The sequence below is a fragment of the Antechinus flavipes genome, chromosome 2 (genome assembly GCF_016432865.1).
Source record: "Antechinus flavipes isolate AdamAnt ecotype Samford, QLD, Australia chromosome 2, AdamAnt_v2, whole genome shotgun sequence".
In the NCBI taxonomy this organism is placed as follows: domain Eukaryota; kingdom Metazoa; phylum Chordata; class Mammalia; order Dasyuromorphia; family Dasyuridae; genus Antechinus; species Antechinus flavipes.
In genome coordinates, this window is record NC_067399.1 from 407,328,952 (window position 1) to 407,346,805 (window position 17,854).

At 37.5% G+C, this 17,854-nt stretch overlaps 1 protein-coding gene across 1 annotated transcript in view; it reads left to right on the plus strand.

Moving 5' to 3' along the window:
- CYFIP2 (cytoplasmic FMR1 interacting protein 2) overlaps positions 1 to 17,854 on the plus strand; it is a 143,228-nt gene that overhangs the window by 104,083 nt on the left and 21,291 nt on the right. The window contains exons 25-26 of the mRNA XM_051978795.1: positions 470 to 560; positions 2,278 to 2,408. Of these exons, the coding sequence (XP_051834755.1) occupies positions 470 to 560; positions 2,278 to 2,408 (222 nt within the window). The remainder of the gene's footprint in view (positions 1 to 469; positions 561 to 2,277; positions 2,409 to 17,854) is intronic.

The following is a 17,854-nucleotide window of genomic DNA, read 5'->3' on the forward strand; positions in this document are numbered from 1 at the left end:
ATATTCTTTGCCTGAAAACTCTTAGTGAGGAAAATCTCCTGTCTCCTAAGGAGGCATCCCATTGCATTTCTGGATGGCTCTAATTGTTAGGACATTTTAAGGCTGGAGTTTCAAATCTACCTCTTTGAATATCCATTGTTGCTACTTCTATCTTTAAAGGGTTAAGGAGAACATGACTAATCCAGCTTCCCTGTGAGTCTTGAGATATAAGAATTCAGTCCAATTTGGCTAAAATTTGGGATTAATAGGAAACAAGGCTGCAAAGGTATGATGACAGAGATTGTGGAGACGCTTGGGAATCCATCTGTGTTTTCATGTACTAACATTCAGGAGACAGTATCTAGGTTTCAGACTCCCATCTTTGAGTCTTTCCTTTCTGGGTCCCTATTTCAGAGAAGGAACCTTATGGAACTTGAGCCTAACATTTTCTTTTCTTCTCATGCTGTCTTTTTTCCTTTTCCTTTGCCAGCTACAAGGAACCATCCTCCAGTATGTGAAGACCCTGATAGAGGTGATGCCCAAGATCTGCAGACTGCCACGGCATGAATATGGCTCCCCAGGTTAGTCTTGGGAAAGGCATTTAATTCAACGGGCATTTGCTTCATGGCTACTGAAAGCCAAATGGCACACCGGGGAGTAACACAAAGACAAAAGTGAGGGTTCTTGCCCTCAAAAAGCTTACTTTCCCCTGTTCAAGTAGTTGCTTTGAGTGAGCTTTCTTTTGGCACAGCAGCATCAGGGTGAACAATAAACGAGGTAGAATTCAGGAGACTTGAGTTCAAGTCCCATATCTTAACTTGTTTGTGATCTTACCATTCTTTACGTGTAGATTTTACATATTGTCTCCCCCATTCGAATATCAACTTCTTGATGCTTGTTTTTGCCTTTCTTACCCCCAGCACCCAGCAGAATGGCTGGGACAAGGGGAGTGCTTAATAAATGTTTTTTTTTTTTTGAGTAACCACCTAGAAGATCTTGAATAAGTTACATCTCTAAACCTTAGTTTCTTCCTCTGTCATTGAGGAGATAGTTGGGGAAAAGGGTAGGAATTCTATGTACCAAGCTAGAGAGGGAGATCTCTCTAGGGGCTAGACTTGTAATTCCATTGATAAAAGACCCCTAAATGAAAAAACTCCTACTAATTCAGGTGGACATAGTCTCTGCCATTTGGAGTCTGAAAGGGTTGCTAATAGCACTGAGAATAACTTATCCTTAGTCACCCAGCCAGTTCTCATCAGAAACACCTTTTGAACCCAAATTTTTCTGACTTATGAACTGTCTTTCCCTTCCCTAGGACAATCTGTCTCTCTTGGGGAAGATAAAACAAGATAATGAATATAGAATTGTTTTGAAAAATACAGATGATTGTACAATAATAATAAATAGGAAAAATGAGGTAGTTTATTGACTTGACATTTGAATTGAGTTCATATTCTACCTCAGACATGTAACTAACCTATTTGCCTCCATTTCCTCATCTATAAAAGGAAGATAATAGCAGTATCTATCTCCTAGAACTGTTGTAAGAGCAAATGAGGAAATAATTGTAAAGCACTTAGCACGATACCTGACACATATTATATAACTGTTAGTTATTGTTGTTCTTATCATTATTATATACCAATCCATCTAACCTTTTCCTCCAAACTCCTGAAATGATTTACCCTTATGAAAAAGGCCTCTGAAGTGTTCATAGCACCCCCGAAAGTCAGATAGGAAATGGAAGCTTTTTTCATTCCATGGCTAAGCAAGAAATAATTGTCTCCTTGCATCTTGATGTCTGGTGACCAAGAGGAATGGGGCAGGGACCAGGCCTTGGACCAATGCACGTGGGCAGGAGATTATATATGAGATTGGAATGAGACATTTTCCTGCATTGGGAAATCCAATTTCCCTCTAGGTTTTCTTCTTGTGAATTGTAGGTTATGTACCAGGCAATTTTTACCCCCTCTTTCCCAGTAGAATCTAAAACAGATTAGCAAGGATGTATCTTGGGTTACCCAGATTTCATTTCTTCTCATCCCTAAATCTCACCCAGGATTTCAGCCCCAAAAAAGCCAGCTAGACATGCTAAATCTATATTGGACTGTTTTGTCTTGAGGAGGGAGCAGGGCAGAGAAAAGGAGAAAAAATTGGAACACAAGGGTTTTGCAAATTGGCTTTGCATGTATTTGGAAAAGTAAAATACTATTGAAAAATAAAATAAGATAAAATGAATATTTTTTTAAAAAAGCCAGCTGGGAGCTCTCTGATGATTTGCCTCCTCTGTCTCCCTAGGGATCTTGGAGTTTTTCCATCACCAGCTGAAGGATATCATTGAATATGCAGAACTCAAGACTGATGTGTTCCAGAGTCTGAGGGAAGTGGGCAACGCCATTCTCTTCTGTCTCCTCATAGAACAAGCTCTGGTAAGGCCTGGGGCCACAGTCCTCACATCACCCCAGCCACATAATTTACATTTTATTTTAGCTCATTCCCCATGCTTTTTATTAAAAAGGTCACACTCTCAAAGTTTCGATCTATGTTGATGTGTTTCTCTAATCCTGCACTTTAGTCTGAGCTATTTTGTGATCAGAAACAAAGTAGGTGGAGGTGATTTGTAATATCCTTGAATTAACTTCAGGTGTTTCAGAATCTCTCTTGATGAGGGAGGTAGAGGAGTCTCTGCAGTGTACCTGGGGATCCAAAAGCTAAAATGAAAAAATGCTTACCCTTAAGGTACACACACACACACACACACACACACACACACACACACACACAAAATTCTAAGAATCAGAGATGAGAAGGGAATGTCTTCTAGACGTAGGGAACAGAGCATAGTTTAGAAGAGGAAAGTGAAATGTTGAATGTGAAGAATAACAATAAGGTCAGTTTGGCTATTCCACAGAGTATGTGAAAGAAAATAATATTTAATAGGCAAGAGTCAGTTTGTGGAGGGTTTTATGTGCCAGAGGAGGCTGCATTTAATCCAAGAAGCAATGGCAAGGGAGTGATATGGTCAGACCTGTGCTTTAGGAATATCAATGTGGCATCTGCAGGGAAGACAAATTGAGAAGAAACGAGAATGGAGGGAGAGAGATCAATTAGAAAGTCATTGCAGGTGTCCACCTACTAAAAGAATAGCTATGTGAGGGGAATGAAGAGGACATGTGCAAAAGATGTCAGGGAGATAGAATCAATAAGACTTGGCAACTGAATGGATGAAGAGGGGTGAGGAGTCAAGAATAATATACTGAGCTCTAAGTCAGGACAGCTGGATTCCAGTTCTTTTCTTTTCTTTCTTTCTTTTTGAAGGAAAGGGAAGGCAATTGGGGGTCACACAGCTAGTATCTAAGGACAGATTTGAACTCAGATCCTTTTGATGTTAGAGTCTGTGCTCTATCCACTGCACCACTTAGCTGCCACTGGATGCCAATTCTGACTTTACTACTATTAACCTGTATGATCATGAGAGAAGTCACATGACTTCTCTGAACCTTAGTTTCTTCATCTGTCAAATAAGGGACTTGAACAAAAGTGTCTCAAAAATCTCTGCCTGATCTCATTTTTATTTTTTAAAACTTTTATGAAATGAGAATGGCTTTGCTCTTCTAACTCCTCTCTAGGGAGGTAGTACCGACTTCCTCTTCTTTTAATGGACACTTGAGACAGCTCATTGTTCCCTTTTAATGGTACCAGGTTTTTAGCATCATTGAGTGGCCATGCGTTGCCATAGTGACCTATCTTCAGAAGCAGCTGGAGAAGGCTATAGAAAGCTAGTCCAAGGCCTTGGAAAGATAAAAGCCCTCAATGGGGAAATGCACCGATGCTGCTATTTATGTGTCTCATTTTATCCCCTTTTACTGACCTTTAATTAGGAGCCTGGGTTCAGAAATCATCCATCAAGTTTGCACTTACTGCCCCCAGGAGAGGGACAATTTTCAGCAAAGTAGAAATGAATGAGTATTGATCAGGAAGAGAAAATCTTTTCCCTCGACTGACTCACTTCAATCTAGTTAATCATCTTATGTCTCACAAAGGACATGGAGACACACACAACAAATCAGAGGCTATTAGAGGCTAAGAAATCAGTGATTGCCTAAGCTTGACCATTCATTTTACTAACAGTTACCCAAAGTCACTCAATTAATTATGATGGAACCGGACAAGAGGCTCAGCTCTCTTCCTCCTTGATTTTTTTTAATGGATTCTGCAGTTTTAAGTGTTTGGGGAAGAAAATTTAAAACAAGAGCCAGGATTATCTAGAACGGTTTTCTTCTCTTTCTGCTGAAAATGCACTCAGAAAATTGTCAGTGCTGAAGCAGCTAAGGAGGAACTTCTCCAAGGAAAAAAAGTGGGCATGAAGTTGGGAGTTTCAATGAAATTAATGCAGTATTATCAGGAAAACTGAATAACTCATGATCATAATATCATGACTTCAGAACTGATCTAATGCTACTACTCCATTTTACCTCAGTTCCCTCATCTGCAAAATGCTGGGTTATGCCATCAGATGTAGTCACTGTGTCTGTGGGTTTTTCATTCACTGTTGTGCTAGTCGGTGTTTAACAACCAGCTCCCTGGGGGAGGAGAAATCTATGAGTCATACCCACTTTTAAATTTAACCTACATTATTAACATTTTCTCCATCACTTTCTTAAGTATAGACAATGGACAAAACAATAAATCAATTCCTGATTTAGGGCATTAGCTGATTTCTGAGATGCAAATCCTTACCCTGAAAAGATAACTATCTTCCAGTTAGAGCTGGCCCAAGTATACTGGTTTTGTTAAATTATTTTTCTCTGTTTACAAGGGAAGGCTCATGGAAAACAGGGAATGTATACTGGTTTTGTTAAATTATTTTTCTCTGTTTACAAGGGAAGGCTCATGGAGAACAGGGAATTTCTTTGGAAATGACTGTGATGGAAAAACTAAAGGCATTAACAAAAACCTTTTTTTGGAGAAAGGAAAATGAAAATAAATGAGAAATGGACCAGATGACCTCTGAGGATCTTCCAGCTTTAATAGCTTCATGCTTCTAATCTAATTGTTCCAATCAATCAAAAGTATTTATTAATCATCTCTTTCTAAAGGTTTTTTTTGAGAAGATATTGGTTAGCAACTTCTACAATGTCCCCTACCCAATAAGTGCCAGAGGGAATAGTAATTTGAAAACAAATTAATCAAGAAACTATTGACATTTTAAAGTTTCTTGGTTATTTCATAATCAGGGGGATGTTTTGAGTCAATGCCTTATTGGTTATACCAGCAAACACCAGAAGGGGTCAGCTTACAGCTACGGTCACACTGTTTAGAGCTGAAAGGAACCATCCAGGTGATTTAATCTAACTCTCTGCTTTTACAGAGGATAAATCTGTAGCCTAGAGAAGGGAAACAATTGGCTCAAGGATACATTGCCATTAAGTAGCAAAACCGGGATTTGAATCTTGGATCTTTTCATAATCCCAGGCCCAGTTCACTGCTGACTGGTGTGGATCCAGTATTCTTGTAACTTACATTCTTCTGCTACCATCTACCCCTAGGAAACTTCTTATTGTAGTTTGGTTGTTCAATTGTGTCCAACTCTTTATGGCACCTTTTAGGTTTTCTTGGCAAAGATACTAGAGTAGTTTGCCATTTCCTTCTCCATCTCACTTTACAGATGAGGAAACTGAGGCAGAGTGAAATAATATGCCCAAGTAAATAGCTACTTAGTATCTGAGACCAGATTTAAATTCAGAAACATGAGTTTTCCTGATTCCAGGTCAGGCATTTTATCTAGTGCCTTCTAGCTGCTTGTAGAAAATTTCTAGGTTTCCTACTCTCAGTATCATCCCCAACATGCCCAATTAGTCAGCAGTAACATCCACTCAGGCCAATTAATAACTACTACAACAAGAACAATAACTATTACAAGCAGTAAAGACAATCTAAGTGTATACTTTTCACTTTAGGTGATCCTAGATATGTAAAGTAGATGCAGAGACCAGCATTGGAGGGAGTTGTTACTGTCTCAGTGTATATCCTTACAAAGAGACTGGAAGATCATTTGCCTAGGGTGTCAGAGTGTGTGTTCATCCATCATTCTGTGTGATGAATGAGTTCTAACACCAAAATTCTAGGATTCCATTCCTCTAATTACTGATCTGCACTCTACTCCACTGATCTGCACTACCAGATCACATTGTTCTTGGTTTGTCTTCAACCTGTTTTAAACTTTAGTTCTTAAACATCTCTCTGGTTTCCCAACCATATTCTAGATTTTTATTCTTGGTCTGAGATTTCTTGGCTAATTCTCAGAAATCCATTTTGTTCTTAATCTAAGGTTTCTGCTTCTCCTAAGATTTTCCTAGTGTTGTAGCTTTCTTATTTCTTCTAGTTGTATTTCCAGCTCAGATAGCTGTATCTGTATTCTTTATTCACAGGACAGCACTGAGACAAAGAGAATTCTTGATTTATTTATTTAAACCTCAGAGACATTAATAGATCAGATGCAAGACAGAAATACAAATGTGCAAGAGAGATCCCATATTCAGACAGATTCAAAGCAGGAAAATTCACTGTTGTCTTTCAGAATCAGTCCTTGAAATCTATCCTTCTGCATAATTCAGAGAGCTCATTTTATGACTTTTACAAATAATCACTATAGCTAATAGGGAAACCTGATTAGTGATAAGGAATTTGTATTTCATGGGCTTTTCTACCTTTTAAAGGCCTTTTAGACATGGGGGACTGTGATTAAAACCTTTTGGGATAGGAACATAATGAATGGCGATTTTATTATGTAGAATCATAATAAATATTATAGACATTATGAGAGTGGTGGATTTAGAGAGCTGTCCTCAGAGTCAAAAAGATCTAGGTTTTTAAGTCTTACCACTGACATTTATTGGCAGCATGACCCTGGGCTTAAATTCTCAGAGCTCCAGGCAACAATGTGGAACTATAAAATGCAAATAGGGTACTGATCTGCATTGCCAGAGAGCATTCCCTCATCCAGTTGTTCTCTATACCAGTGACATTATGGAAATGTACTAGATTGGAAATCAAAAAACTTAGTCCCTGCTCACCCCCCCTAATTATGTGACCTCAATTGGCTACTGTTTGTTTCCTTCTCTGTAACAGAATTTACAGAGTAAGATTAATGTATTTCTAAAGTCTCTTTTAGTTCTAATATTCCATGCTTCTATGTTATTACCATTTATTCTTCCCCATGAGATTGGAACTATACCAGAAATTTCTTGGGATAATTCTATTTACAATAACAATTTCAGAAAATATAATTTTTAACTGACAAATACTGACATATACTCATCTCTTAGAACTTTTATTTTGTCTCAAAGATCAGAAGTACAATTACTTTAGATAATGCATAGATGAATATGCTGATGTATTGGTATGATGATTTCCTTTACAAAATGTTGTATATTTTCATTAAAAAGTATCAATGTTGTAAGCATCAATAGTTATTAAGCACCTTGTTGGCAGAAGCAAAAGAAGAAGACAGGGATAGTATTGATGGCCCAAGAAGATAAGACAGATACACTAACATTGTGTCTCAATGTCAATTGGCAGGAGTGCTCCAAGGCTATGTGCTTGAGGTTAAGCTGTTTAACATTTTTACAAATGACTTGGACAAAAGCATAGATAGTATGCAGATAATACATGGCTAGGAAGGACAGTTAACACATTAGATGGCAAACCCAGTATGCAAAAAGACAAGAACATTGAGTTGAATCCAATTGGATGAAATCAAATGATAATGAATGCAAGGTAATTACTACCTAGGTTCAAAAGACCACCTTCACCAATACACATGGAGGATGCATGCTTTGTAAGCAGTTTGTCAGAAAAAGAGGGTGGAGAGGGAGTGTAAATTTTGAGTGCATAAGCTCAAAATAAGTTAGCAGTAAGATAGAGGAGCCAGAAACCTATCCTGGGTCATTGTTACAAAGCACAGATTCCAGGAATAATGAGGTGATAGTCTCTCATATTCAGCACTGGTCAGATGGCATCTGGAGTATTGTGTTCAGTTTTGTATGACATGGGTTAGAAAGGACATGGTAAAATAGACTTGGGATGGAAAATGTCATCCATATCCAGAGAGAGAAAACTAAGGAATCTGAATGTGGTTCAAAGTATAGTATTATAACCTTTTGTTTGTTGGTTTGCGTTTTCTTTCTCATGGGTTTTTTCCCCATTTGGTCTAATTTTTCTTGCATAACATGACAGATATGGAAATATGTTTACAAGGATTGCACATTGTATCAGAATGCTGTCTAGGAGAGGGGAGAAGTAAGAGGAAAAGGGAGAAAGTTTGGAACACAAAGTCTTATAAAAATTAATGTTGAAAACTATCTTTACTCCTATTTAGAAAAAACAAAATATTATTGAGGAAAAAAAAGGACATGGTAAAGTTGGAAAGGAACTAGAGGAACTAGATTGGCACACAGCCTTGAGTCCATGTCATATTGGTGGTTATGATCCTTCATTCTCAAAGAGGACCAATGATCTCAGGAGGCTGATGTCTTTCTTGCTTTGCAAGTGCATTGAATTTAAGTAGGCAGATTAGTAAAGGTGGGTTGACAATCTCAAACACTTAACACTTCCTAGCTGTGTGACCCTGTGCAAATAAATCACTTAACTCCAATTGCCTCACACCCTCCCCCCAAAAAAAGCTTGAATTTAGAATGGTTTTTAGCAAATTATCCAAAAGTGAATGGGTTGCTTCAGTTTTTTATAGGATCATAGCTGTAGAGTGGAAGAAAGTTTAGAAGTCAGATAGACTAAATCATTTTAGCTTGAATTTTTTAAATTTTCTTTTGGGTTTTAGGTTCTTGGGTTTTTGACCATAGAGACAGCTGAAGTTGTTTTATCTTTGTTGCATAGCTTCAGTTTTAGAGAATTTTGAGAGGCCTTGGGGAAGCAGAGAAATGTCCCCCATCTTGTTGATCCCATAATCCAGAAATCCCTAGCTCATTTTATTTTGAAGGGCATGTTTAGCATGGAAGAGGGAAGACTTAAGAGGCACATGATGACTCAGTTCAAATATTCAAAAGATTGTTATGTTGAAAAAAAGATTAGGCTGTTCTGTTTGATCCTTGAAGATAGTACCAGGAACAATATGTAAAAGTTGCAAAGAAGGAAATTTAGGCTTAATGTCAAGAGAAACGCCTGAAAAATTACAGCTTTCTAGAAGTAGCACTCAAATCAAGTCAAGCCAGCAAGCATTTATTAAGCACCTACTGTGTGCTAGCAACTCAAGTTCCGGGAACCAAAAAAAAAAGCTAAAACTTTACATGCCCTCAAGATGCTTACAATCTAACTGAGATAACTCATAAATATATGGACAAGTTAGATATTTTACACAAAAAAAAAATTGGATATAATCTTAAAAGAAAGCTGTTAGCATTGAGAGAAACTAGGAAAGGCTTCTTATAGGATTTTAGCTGAAACCCCCAAAAAAGTCAAGGAAGCTAGGAACCAGAGACAAAGAGGAAATATACCCCAGTTGTGGGAACCATCCAGTGAAAATGCAGTCAGGAGATAGGATGTTTTGTGTCAGGAATGGCAAGAACTGCTTTTTCATGCTCCAAAATTTATATTATCTCATAGTAAATAATATAGATGGCTAGAATTATAATGGTTGATGAATTGTGGATTGGCAGATGTCCTTACCAATTAAAGCAAAAAACCAAAACCCAACAAACCCCAAAGCTAAGTCAGGAGTAGCTCTGGTGTATAGTTGATTCTGGATACTTTGAAAGTCTTCAAGCAGAAGCTGGACAGTCACCAGTCAGTTGTGTCATGGGAGGGAATCCTTTCAAGTATGAGTGCTAATGAGGTGACTGACTGCTGACATTCCTTCCATCCCTCAAATCCCATGATTCTATAAAGCCAAATGAGACTTGCCCACCACCATCACTGGGGGCAGAACCAATATTCTCAAACTCAGATTCTGTGAATCCCAATTTGCTTTCTTCCAACTGATCATGAGATGGTGGGGTCCTCCCCTCCCCCATCACTGAAGGTTTTCAAGAAGAGAACAACTTGATGACCATTTTTCAAGGATATTTTACTCTGGATTTCTTTTAGCTGTGAGTTGAGTGAACCTTTCCAACTCAACCTCTGTGATTCTGCATTTATATAGGAGTACCAAGTATACAAGGGAACAGATCCCACCACTACTTCCTTAGGAAGATCATTCTTGAATTTATTTTAATTTTGTTCTATCTGAAAAAACATCCCTCCCTCTCTCCACCCAAAGGCCCACTTGGTACTTATTCTGTACTCTGGCCTTTGACAAAATGCAGTCAAGCTCAGATCTAGTTTTATTATATTCCAGAGGAAATAGTGAAGCTTAAATTTTGCTGGCAAACTAGCCAAGGCATTGGCACTCCCTCTATTGATTGCTTATTATTCATTATAGATTGTTTAATTAGAGTTACAGAGTAGAAAGGTTTCAAGTTTATTAGGGGCACCTTTGGTGATAGAGGACAGATTTTTTTTTCTCTGGTAGAAAAATGTGCTTTTTCTAATGCTAGAACATTAACCTACATTCAACTTTTTAAAATTTATTCTGTTGTCAGGGAGGAGTTTCCCTTAGTCTCTTAATCCCTAATAAATATCCAGTTTCATTTGGAATCATGAGTATTGTGATCAATGAGAATACTTGCATTGATACAGTTTTTTTTATTTACCAAAGTACTTTCTTAACATTTTCATTCATTTAGCAAGTATTTAAGTGTGTGGCTGATAAATGAGATTCTCTTGGGTTGTTGTGTTTTAGTTTGGTTCAGTTGGATTTGGTTTTTTCATAGAGATACCACATAGGCCCAGTTTTAAAACCTCATCAAGTTATTTTTTGGGGGAAATGGTGAACAAGTAGAAACAGCAATAAATGTACAAATAGAGGTAGGGGAGGAATAGGAGAGTAGGAATATTGTGTTTCCTTTGTCCAGATATTCATTACTCTTTGGGAAATATGTCACCCATATTATATACCATATATATATATATATATATATATATATATATATATATATATACACACACACACACACACACATATACATACTCTTGACTTAGGTTTGGGGTTTGTTGGGTTTTGTTTTTTTTTGCTTTAATTGGTAAGAACATCTGCCAATCCACAAAATTCCTCAACCATTATAATTCTAGCTATCCATATGATTTACTATGAGATAATATAAATTTTGGAGCATGAAAAAGCAAATAAAATCCTGAATGCTTTCAAGCCCTAATTAGAAAGATATTAGAAAGGCTTCTTTCCAAATCCTTCTAAGAGATGAAGCTATAAGGTCACCATGTGTCACCCTGATTCGTGTGCCATGGTATGGTCTTTCAGTTCTTAGCTTCTCTGTCTCTGAGACCCTTTCCATAAAGATGATTAGTTGGCTGATTTGTGTTCCTTTTAAAAGACGTGAAAGGGTGCCTTTCCTTCTGGATTTATTTCAAGAGAGATGGCTTCAAGCCCAGATGGCTTTGCTTGGCAGTAAGTCCCTTTTGTGGCTCATCACTAATGACCCCACAGTAGGAGTGGAACCCCCACACAAGTTGAACTTGACACAGAAGCAGACTCACCCACAGGCAGAACGGATAGATGCTGACCTGTTAAAGTGTCTGTTATTTGCAGCCATTCATTCATTTGAATTAGGAAGTCTTTTCCCTTGAGAGAGCAAGTGAGGAAATAATTTAATAGAGATTAGTCAAACAGACCAGCAAGGTCCTGGGGAGTAATAATAACAACCCATAATACATATTGAGAGGCAGCATGGAATTAATGATGGGGGTAGATGAAGAGATGATCTTGGAATCAAAAAGCCCTAGAGTTAAGTCCTGTCCCTGTCCCATCCTAGCTGTGTGACTGTGGACGAGTATCCTAGTTATCTAAGTCTGTTACAACCAAGTAACTACAATTTGGTTACTCCTACCCAAATTGTTAAAATCTACATTGACAAGTAACTGCTCAGGATGACACAATTAGTCGGGATAGTAGAGTGAGATTTGAAGCTGTGTTTCCTGATTTGGGGACCAAGGCTTTTCCCCCTGTACCATGTAATAGATAACCAGATGAGACATTTTGAGAAAGAAAAGATTTGCTGACCCAGTTGCCTATTTCTTCCTGGCCTTATGAATATTGCCATGAAGAAAGATGGAATCTCAAACCAGTTTCAATGATCTTGTGATGAAGAGAGCCATTTATACCCAGAGAGAGGACTGAGTTTAGATCATAACATAGCATTTTCATTCTTTTTGTTGTTTGCTTGCATTTTATTTTCTTTCCTATTTTTTCCTTTTTGATTTGATTTTTCTTGTTCAGCAATATAATTGTATAAATATGTATGCATATATTGGATTTAACATATATTTTACCATGTTTAACATATATTGGAGTACTTGCCATCTAGGGGAAGGAGTGGGGGGAAAGGGAGGAAAAATTGGAATATGGGATTTTGCAAGGGTTAATGTTGAAAAATTATCCATGCATGTGTTTTGAAAATTAAAAAGCCTTAATGAAAAAATAAAGACGGAATCTACATGGCCTAAGATCCTAGAAATGATTTAGTGTCTCTTGTTGTGACTTCCCAACCATCCTATTTTTAGTCAGAAATTTTCCTATCCAAATGTGCATTTCTTTCTGGCTTTCTAATAGTTAGCCTTTTGAGACAAGGTGCCCTTTTCGGTATCTCTGTATAGGTAGTATCAATTTGCTCTCATTAAATTTCTCTTTCAAGACATGAGAAAAGAAGAAATGATTCTCACTTTAATTAAGACATGAATTTAACTTCATGTTTTCTCCAGTCTATCAATTTTCTAGTCTATTAATTTGGTGATTTCATATCCCAGTAATTTATAATAAATGGAATTGGTCTCCAACCCCCCTCCCTTAGCTCCAGGACATTTCCAGCTGAATTCAAAGTACCATAGTCCCAATATGTGGCTTGTAACACATCTCAGCTAATTCTAGATGGCAAAACATAGGCTGCCCTATATAACAACAGTAAAGAAATCCACCAGATACTGAGAATGTCTTTGATACTGAAGGCTGGCATTGAGTGTCTAAAGTTTTTCAACTAGTATTTGCAGCTTGAGACTTGCTAAACCTTTTTCCTTTCAAGAGGGTCTTCATGTTCTTGTTCCACTAAGAGAGACTTTTATTCCACCCAGATCTGTTACTCAGCAACTATACAAACTGGGTGGGAAGCAATCTCACAGGAAGACATTAATAGTAGTGAAGACTGAGTAAGACCTCTTGGAAATAGGATTTGAATTAAGACTTGATGGAAACCTGAGAAGAGGTAGATATGAAGAGGAAGAGAATGCAGGCATGAGAGATAACCAGGAAAAGGCAGGAATCAAAGATGTCTAAGTACATTGAGAGGCATAAAGGTATAAGAAGACCGGAGGGGCTGGAAGAAGGTTTTAAAATGTAAACAGAAGAGTTTATAGTTGATCCTGAAGGCAATTGTAGGGGTGGATAGGTAGATTTTGAAAGCTAATATTGGGTGCCAATTTGTAACTAGATGGTTTTAACAAAAATAACTTCCCTAAAGATCAGAAGAGTACTTATAGTTCAACTTTAGTTTGGGGGGAACAGGAAAGATCATATCTCTACCCTTTATTGCATTAAATCTGGTACTAGATTTGGTACCTTGGGATCAAGGGACTACCAAGCTATCTAAAGAAAGGCAAAGTAACCCAGATCAGAAATGGAGCAAGCAGACCCATAAGTGACCACTTCATTTCCAGCCTCAGCAAAATGAAAAGATTCAATCTCAAACAAAAAGCCAATTAAGTCTAGCCTTCAATCTCTCTTTCTATTGATATAATAAATATTTCTTGAAAGTCAATTATTTATAGTTAGTCTTTTGTTATGCTAAGGCAAATGGCCTCACTTCTTTGGCAAAGTTTTAAGCAAGTTCTTTAGCTGAGGGGATGGAGGAAGAGTACAATGATAGACTTGAAGAGAAAGGATTTGAAATAACTGTGGTGAATAGGAAATTGAATTGATTAAGGAAGTATAAAAGACCCCCTCGCTGTCAGATCCAATTGAGATTATATAATATACATTTATAAAGGAACCAATCAGCATGGTTTAATGATTTTCTACAGCTCCAGTAAGCAGCATGTGAATGAGAGTAAAAGTAGTGGATGCTGGGAGTAATCCATAGAGGAAGTCTGGCAGGTCATAATAGTGCACAGGATAAAGAAGCAAAGGACTTGAGAGTAGAAGATACCAAGAGTTGATTCACCAAAGGGTTGAGGTAGTGAAAAAAAATATGATAAACATGCAAAGAATGAAAGGGGGGGTCAGAAGTCAGTGGTGATGAACTATAGGAATTATGAGGCAGAGGGAAAGCTGATATGATAAAAGATCATAATCAAGTAAAAGATTTCCATAATTCATGAATACAGAAGGTAACATATAAGGCAAGATCAAGGGTATATATGACTATTCTATGTAACAGGTGGAGTAGAGGAGTAGGTCATGGGAATTGAGTAAATTATGGAGCTGGGAGTTAAAGTATTTGAAAAAGTATTAATATGGATCTAGAACAGGAATTTGGATAGAGAAAAAGACAAGAGCCTGTGAGTCAAATACTAAATTATTGTCTTTGTAGTTGTTATGTCTTATTTTTGAAGAGGACTAATATTATGGGTAATGTTTTAACTTGCACATGAATTGAATTTAAGTGAGGGTTAATTCTCTCATTTCCTGCGTCTTCAAGTCCAGTGGCAGGACAAAAGTCAAGATTACTGGAGATGGCTCAGTATTCAGTGAATGATCATTGCATCTTCTATGCCTGACCAAACTCTAAAACTCTACAATGTCTGCTTCGGCTGCCTTCATGGCCACTGGCACAAATTGTTCCCATCTGCCATTTCACTAGAGTGTGCTTGGGATAGCGATCACTGTAAGTTGCCTACAATCTGATTTAAGTCTTCTGTTCAACCAGTTTTACTGGCATTGTGGCCAATGCCACATGCTACAGCTTCTTAGAGCCACAGGTAAGAGTTCAGTAACAAGTAAAACCAAAGATGGATAAGCAGCCTGAAAAGGGCTCAGCAAGACCTCACGCCAGAGGTGCTAGTCCTTCTGAGTGTCCCACATATTCCATTTGTACATAGACTAAAGTAATTTAAAAAGAAAAATGATCCTAGTCAGAGATGGGTGGAGAGGGTCAATAGATGTCAGGATCTGAATAAATACGATCAAAATCAATCTTACTACCAGTATGAGTGAAAGTACAGCCAGGGTAGAAAGAGTGGCCAGGGATACAGTATCATCAGGAGGATACATATGGAGATGGGTGAAATGCTTTGTTTGAAGACAAGATAAAAACATTATATACAAAACAAATAATAATTTCAAGGCAACAAATAAAGAGTGGCAAAAAAAGAAAAGGAATAGAAATAGTAAGTGCTATGGAGAAATATTGAGAAGGTGAGACTTTTATTCTAGTAAAATTTGAATGGACAGAGGGGAGAAGGAAGGGCTTCCCAGGAGGAGGAAAAAATGAACAAAAGAATCAAAGTGGTGATGAAATGATATTCACATTCGCCTCAAGAGATCAGGGTAGCTAGACTAGGAAGGTCATCAGGGAAAAATAGAAGAGGAATCTGAGTAACTGGCAGGATACCAGATTTTAGAAAACCTGAAAAGTTCAGTATAGTACACAATAATCAGTGAGTTTTAAAGGAAATTAAGTGATTTAACTAATATTTTAGAAAGATGAATAATCTTTCTAGTTTTGTTTTGTTTTGTTTTGTTTTTGTAGTTAGCTCTGGCTAACATATAGTGTCTGCTGTTTGTCAGGCACCATGCTGAGTAATTTACAAATATTCTCATTTGATTCTCCCAATAATCATGGGAGGTAGGTGATATCCCCATTTTATTGTTGTTGTTGCTCGGTCATTTCGGTTGTATCCTACTCTTCATGACCCTATTTGAGGTTTTCTTGGCAAAGACATTGAAGAGGTTTACAATTTCTTTTCCATTTAAGCAAACTGAGGCAGACAGTTGAAGTAAGTTGCCTAGAATCACACAGTTAATGAGTGCCCAGGGTTGGATTTGAACTTGTGTTCCAGACTTTGGATCTAGTACTTTATGATGATGAAGCATCTATTAAAGAAATAGTGAATATTCCAGTCAAACAGATTATCTACTAAAAATAGTTGAATGCTTATCTGAACATGCTGTGCTAGGTATAGTACACAGGTTTTGTCATACAAATGCTTAGCATTTCAATACATGGGATCTCAAATTAGCCCATCCTTTCATTTAAGTGCTAAAAATACTTTAAGCCAATCTGCCCTCTTCTTAGGAGAAAATATGCACAAATACATGGATTTAGCATCTACTACTAGGTATTCAGCAGAAATCCCAGGGGAAAGGAAACAGTCATCTCTACTTAAAAAAAAATATGCCAGGCAGAACAAAAATGATGAAAATGTGGGCATTTCCTTCTTTTAATCTGAACTAACAGCTCTCGGAGAGATCCTCTTTTTTTTTTCTCAGAAGTACCCTGAAAAGACTCCCCAATCCCCACTGCAAATAATGTATTTGCATAATATTTGGAGCATCTCCAAGTTTCAGTATGTGCTTTCAGTGTCTCGGGCTTATCATACATTCTTCTTCTGGGGACACTGGATTGATGGATATTTGATGACTCATTCTACAGTCAATTTGGGGATTGTTGTTCAGCTGTTTGTCATGTCTGACTCTCAGTGACCCCAATTTTCTGGACAAAGATACAGGAATGGTTTGTCATTTCCTCCTCCAGCTCATTTTACAGATGAGGGAACTGAGGCAAACAGGGCTAAGTGACTTGCTCAGGGTCACATGGCTAATAAGTGTCAGATCTTCCTGACTCCAGGCACTCTATCAGGGGACCTGCTAATGTTATTAACAAGCGAAACAGTGCCCTTTATTGAGCTCATGACACTCAGCAATGGATATGGATTCTAAGGTTCAGTGGTATTATCCAATCTTCAACATGAATATTAATTCAAGTATTTGTTGAGCCCACCCTCTTTCCTGAGTCCTATGCTAGGAGTTCTAGGCACTTTTGAGAGGTAAGAGGTATTTAAAACAGGGACCATTCACTGAAGAAACAATCTCCTCATAAAGATAAGACATGTATAATTGAAAAATAATGTGTGATTTATTTTATTTTATTTTTGTGGACCAAACTCACATTTCATCCATGTAGGGAATTTCCAGGGCAACTTCTAGCAATGGAAACTCTCACCTTCAGTATAACTTACAGTGTTAAGATTTTGCCCGAGTAAATGTTGAAAAGTATCTTTGCTTTTATTTTGAAAATAAAAAACTATTATTTAAAAAAAAACTTACAATATTATAGAGTTGCCTAGGGCACTGTAGTGATGTGATTTGCCCAAAATAATGCGGTCAGTATGCAACAGAAGTAGGCCGTGAAAGCCATGAAGTTACATCTTCAAAGGCCAGCTTTCTGTCCACTAGTCAGTGATGCCCTCTGGCCACCTGGATCAGTGCCAAAATTAAAGAAAAAAATAAGAAATGTGGAATCTAGGGAAAGAAGAGATTTCTATAGGCTGAAGTATTCAGAAAAGTTTCATAGAGAAGGTAGGGTTTGAATTGGATCTTGAAAGAGGAATAGAATTTTGAGAGCAAGAAGGCATTTTAAGAGGAGAAAGGAAAGGAGGAAAAGGCAAGGAATTATCATAAATAGAATCTGTTCTGAATGTTTCCTCTAGAATCTTAGATGAGAAAAAGGAAATCAGTTGTGCATATCATGAATAGCTTACTAAATGAACATTACTTCACTGGGGGAGAAGATTGGCAATAAGCAATGAACCCCAAAGG